Raw genomic sequence first — 10,332 nt, forward strand, 5'->3', positions numbered from 1 at the left:
CATAGATATTTAATGCCATGACATTCAGATAGAAAACCATTATAGTTCCAAGTAATTATTATAGAAATTATAGTTCATGGGTTTGTGTATTGAGAAAGGTCTTTGCATATATGCACCTATGGTATTTGTCAGTTGTTAGTCATAGGCATAGTCTGTGCTTTTACATTCAGGGATATTTCACAGATTCTTCAGCTTGCTAACTATTCAACTAACAGTAGTTACTAGAACAATAAAGGAGTGTTGTTGTGGTTTTGTTGTTGACATGAAATAAAGTCAGGAACTTCAACTTTCTTCTTTCATAGATCCCCTTCTCCAAGTTTTTCATGACCAGTAAGGGGCGTGTGCAGGATGCCCAGTGTCCTGTACCTAAGGACAGAATCAACACTATCGGCATCACCCTGGGAGACAAGATCAATGGGCCCTTTGAGCTGGAGATAGACTTCATGGGTGTGACCATGGACATGACACACAAGGAAGAGTTTGCATATGAACAGTACTACCAAGGACCTAGGAGGAAGAGATTCACTAGGAAACCATTACTGTCCACAAAAGATTGGTGATGGTGGACAGCTTTATCAAAGTTACAGTTCTGTTTTTAGAAAGTAAGTACTACATGCACGTAGTATGGAAGCAGTAAAATTGAAAATAAAGGTACGAATATGCAGATGGGATAATATTCTGTTTGTATTGTTCCTTACAGTGGCAAGAGTTCAGGCCTTAAGTTATATGATGTGCTGTTGACATCTTGCAAGGGAGATATGACTGTTCCCCCCTCCATCCACATTGTCACAACTGTTACCTTCTACTCATATATAATGTACATTGTGTTGGTATTTTTATCAATACATATGGCTTGTATTGTCAAAAAACTGTGGTGTGCTGTTGTTTTTATACATGGCTAGAATGGGCTTGTTGACTAGCCTGCAAAACAGCCTCTGTGGTTAATGATAGGATAAACAGCTATATGTATGTGCCACCGTCGTATGAAGTGAAGGATTGCTGTGTAGACATACACAGTGAGGAAATACTTTATTTACAGCTCATGTTTCATACAAAGAATCCGTCACATCCAGTTCAGTAGAATTCAACCATGTATCACTGATAGAGTTGTAGAAGGCATTAAAAATCTATTTTAACATCAATAAACTGTATACAAGTACAAGAAAAAAATGCAAGGGTACCCTACTTTAAGAGCTGTCCAATATCTCAATAGTGCATCACATTTTTTAACATGTGCAATGTACAAGTTTGGGAAAAAAGGATATCAACTACATTTGGTTCCAGCATGAAGAAACCTTCCCAGGTAGCAGATATAGCTAGTGCAGGTCAATACACTTTAATAGGTACACCTGTGATAACAGGGATTATGCCAAAATGTAGCTAACAAACTGGTCTGGTGCAGATTAGAGGGCCATAAATGATATTTAATCAATATCAATAACAACTGCCAAAAAGCAGAGCACTTAAAGCTCTGTGCCACTTTTATATACAACAGGAATAAAAGTCCTCTAAATAGTTCTGTCCTTTGGAATCATCCTACTATGCAAAGCAAAGTTACAACATAAATGGTAAGTCGTTGTTCTTCTCGCCATTTCCAATGTACATTGAGCCAAACTTGAGTGTACCAGGAACATGGAAGAACGTGTAACCCAGCCACACCAGGCTGCGCAGGGCCACCAGCCCACTGCCACGCTCAAACTGCACACTCCAGGAGCCTGGGGGACAAGAAATAACATATTAACAGAATTCTTACAATTTCAATCTCAACTGATAGAATGGCACTAAAGATACAAGATAGTGTGGTCTTCGTTTCAAAGGCTATTGAAAAAATTCCCAAATTTTTTCCATCCTCCTAATAAGGCCACACCAATTTAATTTCTTGGTTCACGGATTTTTTCATAAAAAATATGGAGCGAGAGGGCGAAATAAAAATAAAAATAAAAATTGTAAAATGGTTGGGGTAAAGGTAACGGCTAATCCAAAACAAAGAAAAAAAGTTTTCAGCTTGCAAAAAGTACAAAAACACTATTTTTGTACAGTAACAGCACCTGTACCCACACTTTAAGGAGCTTATAATATAAAGGCCAATTTGCTACACCAGAAAGTTGGTGAATGGTTTCATCAATGGTGAAAATTTGCTGAGTGGTAATTTTTATTTTTTTTCCCAAAAAATAGGAGCGAGCGAATCCGTGAACCAAGAAATTAAATCGGTGTGGCCTAAGCATAAAGTAAAAATAGTTACCTCCTCTGGGAATGTCCTCTTCAATAGAGTCCAGGAAGTCGATGGATGGATCGAGATCGGCCTTCTCCAACAGAGTCTTCTCCTTCAGCTTCAGAGGCTCACGCAGGTGGAAGTACGAGTTCAGCTTCCCTGCTTCTGACACAGACAGACCTGGGGGAGGACAAGCAGGAATAAAAAACCATGGTTTTCCATCATATACAAATATAGTAGAAATACAATTTTATGTATATGTATAAGTAACAGTGAGGTCAAGACTGATCAAACATAAGAAGATAGTGACACCAACATTTTTCATCCAAGAATGCCTAGCATTAAGTTACAAATACCAATATCTGAGTTGCCAGTAATCTCCATCAGACTCCTTTGTAGAAATCAGCCAATATATGGTGATTACTTGAAATTTGCCAGAGGATTTAGCTGGTCATGATGGTCAACTTTGTCACCAATGAGTCTGAATTTCAAAAGGTTTAACAGGTAAGTTAGGCACAGTACTAGCCTCACCTTCAAAGCTTCGGTTCCGGATGACTTCCCCATGTGGTGTCTTGATGAAGGCCCCCCGGGGTGCAATGGCCACCTCCTCATCAATGGTGGCAATGACAGAGGTCAGACGATCCTCCTCCTTTACTTGAATCTGAAGTTGAGAGAGTGACATTAATATCATCATGTCACCATTCTATAAATCTGATGAGTCTGCTTAGATCAGGAATAAAGGCCCACCTAACATTACTGGCCCATCTGCAGGGAGGGGCCAGTTACAGTTATGGACAGCAGAGTTTGCACAGACTAACCATTTTACAGCTGTAACTTATTTGATGAAAATTGAAATGATAACAACCAGGACTTGCTTATTATAATGGTATAAATGTAAACATCTGCTTAAATTTGAAGCCACAGAAAAGGCACCAATGAACAATAAGTCTTAATGCACAGCTGACTACTACATAAACAATGTAACGTGCACTCACTGTATGCTCCTCCTCTGTAGCATCTTCCCCCTCACCAATTTTCCTGATCTCTGTGTGCTCATACTCATAGGACGGATCCCCTGTGAACCGACCCTTCACAACAGACGTGTGATCCCGCATGGCCTTTGTTGCAGGTGGCAGTAGGTTCCACTGCACACAGTCAAGGCTGAGTAGGGAAGAAATAATGTTCTATTTGTTGCTATCTGTGAAAAACTAAATCCATTACTAATTTCATAACTTATCCAGTTGTTTGGTTAATATCTCATGAAATTTTTTCACCTTCTCCTAAGAAGACATGTTGAAGTAAAAGGTATGGTTTTCTATATTATGATAAATGATAGATATTGTTTGAACTATTCTAAGTTTATACGGCCCACATAAAAATAAAAATAAAAATGACACAGGTGGATAAAGGTATGAATTGAAATAGGATTTGAAATTTGAAGTCTAAATAAAGAAAAATACAAAGTCCAGGAAATGTATTCCAGAGAAAAAAAGAGCAACTGTCGATACATTTCACCATCTGTGATCTACCTGTGGTGTAGATTTGGATAAGTCTCACCTGTACAAGGTTTTCCTTTCTGCCATCTCGTCCCGTGAAACGCCTTGTGCGATGAAGTAGTCATCCTTGATGCCAAGGATCTTCCCCCAAAGGTAAACCCGGTGGAACTTGTAGTGGTTCTGGAACAAGGAGCAAACATAATATTGGTTGAAAATTAAAGACTAAGCATGCTGCCTATAAAACTGCAATGTTAAAACTGCTATAACTGCAATTTCGGCCAGACATATTGTAGACGAAAATTCTGAATAATAGTCTGGAACACTTTGTCCCACTGTTCCTCCGAGTCACAAGAAACTAATGTTACTTCCTGGCAGATTCACGAACGGCAAGACGCGTTACCCACCTTCATGATGACAAGGGATGTCTGAAGTGCCGCCTTCTGCTCGGAGCTCAGGACGACGCCACTGCTGGCCACGAAGTCCACGTACTGGATAAGGTCTTCCGAATCCATATTTTGTCGTTGTGTGTACTGTTATGCAGCCCTTTACTCTGTTTTCTACTTGAATCAAATGAATGCTGCTGTTCGACACACGGTTGTTTTGATGGGTCGTCAAGGAGAAATATGTTCCGAAGCTCTGCAGCATTGGCCAATCACTGGCGTGTGTTAGTAGAGGGTGTCAATCTTGACCAATCAGAACGATGATTGGATAGTGCTGCAGAACACAACCTCCCACTATGCTTTGCGTGTAACCTTTGACCCTAAAAACCATTTCCGGAAGAAAACACTGACCACACGTCGGACCACCTGTAACCAGCGTAAATTACTATTATGTAAGTATATAAATTGTGTACATGTACTTAAACCGGAGTTAGGAACACTTCGTAACAGGAAAGATGCGCGTAAGGTATACCGTGCGTTAATATGTGGTGACAACACTCGATGTTCCTCACAAGCTCCATCAGTTTGGTCAAATTATAACGTTATGTCCTTAATTTCTCTATGTGAGATGAATTTTTGAGAGTGATCTTTTCTAAGCCTTAGTTTAAGCACCACATGTACTTTGAGTTACGGTAATTAGAAATGCTAGTCAGTCAATTGGTTGCCATATCAAATGGCTAAAGATGGACACCGACTTTGCATCACCTGAATGTATGCATAATATGTTCAGATATGTACAATATAGTCTAAAGGTAAGAGACAAGATGCCCCTTTGATATTATCAAATGAATGCAATTTTAGTTCCAGAAAATTTCCATATTTCTTAGACTTTCAGCTGTATGGTAGAGTGCTGTTCATTTGGTATGACATACAGAATGGTATTTAATCTTGCAATACAAATGGGACAAAGGGAACAAACAACATATTATTATGAGGATAACTTCATGGACTTCCTGTCCTGCTCGGCACATAATGAAAAACTTTCCAAAGTAATGGGTCAGGGTCGACTTCTCCAAGAAAAAGTACATCAAGAAGGTGGAGCCCTCCACCAACCACAAATGGAACAACCCCCGCTTGTTCAACGGGTCCAAATTCTGCATGCAGTCCGTGGACATGATGGAGAAAGATGAAGAAGGGAACAACCTTGTGACATTCCGCATTGGTCTGACGGACTATCGCAAAGATGATGCAAGATGCACAGCAAAACTGTGGAGACCCTAATGGTACCTGTCCTAACCTGTAGGTATTGGGACTGTAGTTATCACAATAGTCTGTGTAACGCAAACTTATCTGGAGCTTGTAGGCAATGTAGGATGGGCCTAAGAAGTGTGATTAATTCAGGCTATTATCACAAGTGATGATGACTATTTGGTGATGATGCGGCGGAGTAGCTGTCAGAGAGCCCAGGACTGCTAAACTCACCAGGTCAGGCAGGCATGCAGAGCCGGAGGTAAAACCATCTCAACATACGGTTAATTCAGAGATCTATCATCAGTCTCAACACAAAATACACAGTATCATTGTATACTAGATGGCATTTCAAATAGAGTATGACTTGAATTTTATGAATGGCTTTCCTAGCCAGAAGAAAACATAGTTTTCAATATTCCTGTACAAACTGAATTCCTCTGTGGGAGATAAATTCATCTTTCTCCCTAGCTATGGAAGAATAGGGGTGTGTTTGTTCCATACCCAAATAAACATAGATTTTCTGAGTGTGATATAAATGTGGTATGTTTCAGCATTTTGATAGTGTTACTTCAGTGATGAAGAACAATAGTATAGCTACTAATTGTTGTTTCTAATAAATGCCTTGAGATAACACACTGAAGTAAAGAGTTTGAGTATAGACTGTACATAATGCAATGTAGTGATGTGGCATTTTTCGGTACCCTTGGCAAAATAGAAATCTGTGTTCTCCAGCTATATGGTCAGCAGCACTTTCAAACTGCCAATAAAGTTTAATTTAACCCTTTGTTTAAAAACACGATCTCACTAGTAGGAAATAGTTCAGTACATGTCTCAGCACTTTCATACATTTTCCCACGGAGTGTATGCTTGAAGTGTTGTGTGAATGAGCAAATGGCCCTGAATGAAAAGGGTTTGATTGTTTTTAATTGTGGTGTGGCTCCTGACAGAACAATGTTTTGCCCCCAGTCGCCAAGCGTAGCCCAAAATCAACACAGACACTTACTCTGGAGTTTATACACTGCTCAAGATGACGCATAACATTCCCCTCTACCTGTACAGTATAACATTGTGTGCCTTGCCCACAGCAAGTCTATTTGCTATGTGGTACAAAAGCCTGAACCAGAGGATAGTATGGTTGGGGTTAGTACTGTTGTCAGTTTTTGTGGATCATGGGATTGAATGTATAGGGTGAACCCCATTCTTTGAAACGTCACATTAGTGTGTCTTTGGCATGGTCGATTAGGTTTATCTAACAGGAAAGTCAAACAAGCCATACATCAACAGTCAATGGATCATGTATGTAGTTCGATACGAAAAAAGGGACACAACTTGTCAGTAGGACAATAACCTGGTTGAAGCTTATCAGCAAACACCCTAGCCTGTCTCCATCTCAAATTTGTGTTTTCATTTACCTACTTCATGCAATTTATGTCGATAGTAAGAACTTTGTTCAAATCTACTGTGCGTGCAGTGTCTTGGGATTTCACGAACGAAAATGACACACCTGAACGTAAAAAGATTCATCATGGTCAGTAACTCCGAATTCCACGAAATGATGAAATATATATTCACGATTAAGGGTCAATGACATTTTAGATGTAGTAGCAGTACAAAGGATGGTATTTTCCCAGAAGGGTTGACCCACACCTTGTCGGTAACATCCGGTAGTGCCCCGGCTGACTCGACTCACCTTCGTGATGGTTCAATGGAAGTCAACATACGCACAATGACGTCATTGTTGGAATGCGCTGATGCGCTATTTAGCTCATTTGGATCCCATGAGGCGAAAACAACGTGCACATTTCAGTAATTATCATGGAGACCTGTTAGTCAGGTCTACTTAGTGCGTAAGAAGTACAACTGGATTTTTACATAACACAGCTCTAGGGAAACATTTTGCTCTGTTTTGACTACAGTGAGATAGAATTTGAGTGCAATACAACAGAGACCTTGCTGGCGGAACTCTATTTTGTCTGACAGTCTCCGGACCTGTCACCCGTGGGCGGATCTTCTTTGGTCGGGTGGTTTTGACGCTAATCCTGGCATAATTAGCGACTTACGTCATTGCCCAGGTCATTGTCCGTATATTGGGTGGTGTACAAAGTGGGCGGAGGTCATTTGGCATTTTACTTCTGTGTACTGTGGTAGTTACAACTGCTGCGTAGAAACCGATCGTCTGATTCCTACCAGTGCCGTGCTGCTTGAGTGTAGTTTAATGTGTACCCCAGTAGTCATGATGGCAGGACGGAGACGATCCAGTGGCGGGAAACTGCCAGGTTTGTGAGCTTAGCTTGACGATTTTAAACACTTGGTAGATCGGGGTGTAAGTGGGTATTTTGTCTGATACGATAAATGACTTTGTTCCCGAGAGACTTATACTCTCGAAGAAAGTGATTCTTATCGAAGCTGGCTTGGCTGTTGTTTACTAAGTCGTTATCACGCCCTAGATTATGTACTACAATATACAGAACATCGTCTACTGGGGGTATTGGGGCCGGAAAGAATGTCAAAACAAAGACGATTTCATTGACAAAACTTTAAAGAGATAGCTTTATTGCACAACAATTGTACGGGGTACAATGACTGCGCTCTGGACGAATATTGGGCACGCCATACAAGTCGTTCAAAATGTTATCTAAGATAATTCATTTGTTCCAGTATGCAGAATGACGTCTTCCTCCACGCCGAACGGAACGAAAGGAACAACATATTACGAGGATGACTTCTTCATGTTCCTGTCCTGTGGAGCGCGTGATGGCCTCCCGAAGTCACGGGTCAGGGTCGACTTCTCCAAGGAAAAGTACGGCAGGAAGGTGGAGCCCTCCACCGAGCCTAACATCGCCCGCTCCTGGGAGGACCACAAACGGAACAACCCCCGCTTGTTCAACGGGTCCAAATTCCGCATGCAGTCCGTGGACATGTTGGAGAAAGATGGAGAAGGGAACAACCTTGTGACATTCCGTATTGGTCTGACGGACTATCGGGACTTTATGGGCACGAATATGAGCAGGGACGCGGGTTACTTGATGCAGAAGGGACGACAGAGTTGCGGGGACCCCCACGCCTACCTGTCCCAGCCCGTGGGGGTGGGGTCCATGATCATCACCAGTGATGACCAGGTGGTGATGATGCGGCGGAGTAGCTGGGTGTCAGAGGGACCGGGGCAGCTGGACCGGCCGGGCGGACATGCCGAACCCAAGGTAAGGATGTCACGTAGCAGTGGGGATTCGTGTTCTTTGTGATTACCTACAGATGGTGACAAACGTTAGGCATAAAGTCACATATATGTATATATAGAACACACTACACCTTCCCTGTTTAACAAGAATAGTGACTGCCAACAGGAAGTGGCCAAAAGGTGCGGCTCGGACGAGTTCACAAACGACGCTGTGTTGGATGAGCTGTTCGAGTCGGTCATCTGTGAAATTCGTGACGAGGTGAGTGACAGAATTTCTTTTGGCCTGTGTTCGCTTTGAGTATTTGAAGAGACAAAGATAGTGCTGTCTTTATGTGGCTTTACATACACAGCAGAGAACCGTTCTGCTATGCGGCCCTGTCCTAAGCTTCGACTCCGAAAATTACCGAAAGGCCATATTTTATTGACAGTTTAGAAAAAATACCGTTATAACAGTTACTTTGTAGTTCTTTGTAATAATGTATGGAACAATGAAAAATCCCAGTTTTCAGGAATGCGTCACACCTATTACTCCAGCTGTTCGTTTTCTGGTCAGCGAACTTTTCAGCAAAATTTAACAGAAATAACCTGTCACCCACTAGTACATTTATCCATAATGAAGTATAAAGAGTTCCAAGGATAATACCGATTCGCCCAAACGTTACCAAAACAGCCAGAACAACACAAGCCGAGTGTTTCATATTGATGTAACCTTTGCCGCTCCGTTCCAGATCAACATCCCCGAGTCCTTCCTCAGTGAACCACGTCTGCTGGGCGTCAACGGAAACCACAAGTCAGGCGGGCGGCCCAGTGTCGAGTTTATTGTCAGGTATGCTTCATCAGTTCATCTTAAGCCAAATATTATATTATTAAGATAATGTTCAAACGCAACTGTCAAAAAAGTGACAATAAATATTTCCAAAGCCTCGTTGAGAGCGATGATTTCTTCAGATGTTCAAACAGTTTGATGATAAAGAATACATACCTTACCGAAAACAGTGAGTAATACTGCGTCATGACTTCTTCAGCTGCTTCCTCCCATCATTGGGGGTTTCGCCCCCTAGCAGGACCCCCTCCGGGAGGCGGGGCAGGCAGTGTGGCCAATACTGCCTAGTCATGACCTTTCCAATCACGTTCATTGCTTCGGATCCAGATCCATCGTGATGAGCGTTCTGCTTCTTCTGTTAGTCTTCTGGTAGCATCTCTCCTCCTTTTCCCATTTACACCAACTACCCCTAGTGCCTTCCACACTGACTGGCCAATAAAGCCTCTGGTCCCGACCTCCACTGGGAAACATTGTGTCTTCCATCCTTGGTCTTTGCAATTTTGAACAAGTTCCTGATACTTCAAGGCCTTTCTTTCATGGGCTTCCTCTAGTCTCTCTTCCCATGGAACAGTCAGTTCCAGAAGGACTACTTGCTTTGTCTGACTTGACTTCAGGATCACATCCGGTCTTAGACTTGTTGTTACTACTTCTTCTGGAAAGATCAACTTCTTGTCTAGGTCGACTTGTAAGACCCAATCTTTTGCTGTGTTGAATATCCCTACATCTTTCCCTCTTTCCTTCTTTCCTTTCCTCGCTTCCCCCTCTCTCAAGAATCTGATGAACTGCGGCCCCTTTCTGACCTGTTGCTTGTTTCTCGTCCTTTCCTCTTCAAGCACTGCTGCCAATACCCTCAGCACCTTGTCGTGCCTCCACCGGTATCTTCCTTGGCTCAAGGCCACTGGGCATCCTGACAGAATATGGCTCAATGATCCTCTTTTGCCGCACAGGCCACAGTTCCTCTCTTCTTGCATCCCCACATTTTCTTGTTTGCT

At 42.0% G+C, this 10,332-nt stretch overlaps 3 protein-coding genes across 4 annotated transcripts in view; 2 read left to right on the forward strand and 1 right to left on the reverse strand.

The window, feature by feature from the left end:
* The window catches only part of LOC118415900 (complex I intermediate-associated protein 30, mitochondrial-like), a 3,119-nt gene extending 1,963 nt beyond the window's left edge, over positions 1 to 1,156 (forward strand). The window contains exon 5 of the mRNA XM_035820831.1: positions 301 to 1,156. Coding sequence (XP_035676724.1) covers positions 301 to 560 — 260 coding nt within the window. The 3' untranslated portion in view covers positions 561 to 1,156. The remainder of the gene's footprint in view (positions 1 to 300) is intronic.
* LOC118415856 (radial spoke head protein 9 homolog) lies at positions 1,013 to 4,349 on the reverse strand. Its single transcript, XM_035820717.1, has 6 exons — positions 4,113 to 4,349; positions 3,770 to 3,888; positions 3,208 to 3,373; positions 2,744 to 2,873; positions 2,243 to 2,392; positions 1,013 to 1,715 (listed from the first exon to the last, which is right to left on the reverse strand). Exons 1-6 carry the CDS (start codon positions 4,218 to 4,220, stop codon positions 1,555 to 1,557), a joined length of 834 nt encoding a protein of 277 aa, XP_035676610.1. The 5' UTR covers positions 4,221 to 4,349; the 3' UTR covers positions 1,013 to 1,554.
* Positions 4,350 to 4,433: 84 nt separating this feature from the next.
* LOC118415828 (uridine diphosphate glucose pyrophosphatase NUDT22-like) lies at positions 4,434 to 9,493 on the forward strand. Of its 2 annotated transcripts, none has more exons than XM_035820672.1 (4): positions 4,434 to 4,540; positions 7,998 to 8,539; positions 8,684 to 8,776; positions 9,246 to 9,493. In XM_035820672.1, the coding sequence occupies exons 2-4, from the start codon at positions 8,006 to 8,008 to the stop codon at positions 9,390 to 9,392; spliced, it is 774 nt and encodes a 257-aa protein (XP_035676565.1). In that variant the 5' UTR covers positions 4,434 to 4,540; positions 7,998 to 8,005; the 3' UTR covers positions 9,393 to 9,493. The 2 variants fall into 2 exon arrangements, with proteins under 2 accessions (XP_035676565.1, XP_035676561.1); XM_035820668.1 differs by lacking the exon at positions 4,434 to 4,540 and adding an exon at positions 4,566 to 7,615.
* Positions 9,494 to 10,332: the final 839 nt, after the last annotated feature.

The sequence above is a fragment of the Branchiostoma floridae genome, chromosome 1, assembly GCF_000003815.2.
Source record: "Branchiostoma floridae strain S238N-H82 chromosome 1, Bfl_VNyyK, whole genome shotgun sequence".
In the NCBI taxonomy this organism is placed as follows: Eukaryota; Metazoa; Chordata; class Leptocardii; order Amphioxiformes; family Branchiostomatidae; genus Branchiostoma; species Branchiostoma floridae.

What these genes read in the sequence shown, in the direction of transcription:
- LOC118415856 (XM_035820717.1), bottom strand. Translation starts at nt 4,220, where the DNA reads ATGGATTCGGAAGACCTTATCCAGTACGTGGACTTCGTGGCCAGCAGT. An exon ending in CATCCCTTGTCATCATGAAG is followed by an intron (nt 3,889 to 4,112) that starts GTGGGTAACGCG and finishes TCCTTGTTCCAG; the next exon opens with AACCACTACAAGTTCCACCG. An exon ending in AGAGGACATTCCCAGAGGAG is followed by an intron (nt 1,716 to 2,242) that starts GTAACTATTTTT and finishes CTTGTCCCCCAG; the next exon opens with GCTCCTGGAGTGTGCAGTTT.
- LOC118415828 (XM_035820668.1), top strand. Translation starts at nt 7,555, where the DNA reads ATGTGTACCCCAGTAGTCATGATGGCAGGACGGAGACGATCCAGTGGC. An exon ending in CAGTGGCGGGAAACTGCCAG is followed by an intron (nt 7,616 to 7,997) that starts GTTTGTGAGCTT and finishes CATTTGTTCCAG; the next exon opens with TATGCAGAATGACGTCTTCC. An exon ending in TCTGTGAAATTCGTGACGAG is followed by an intron (nt 8,777 to 9,245) that starts GTGAGTGACAGA and finishes GCTCCGTTCCAG; the next exon opens with ATCAACATCCCCGAGTCCTT.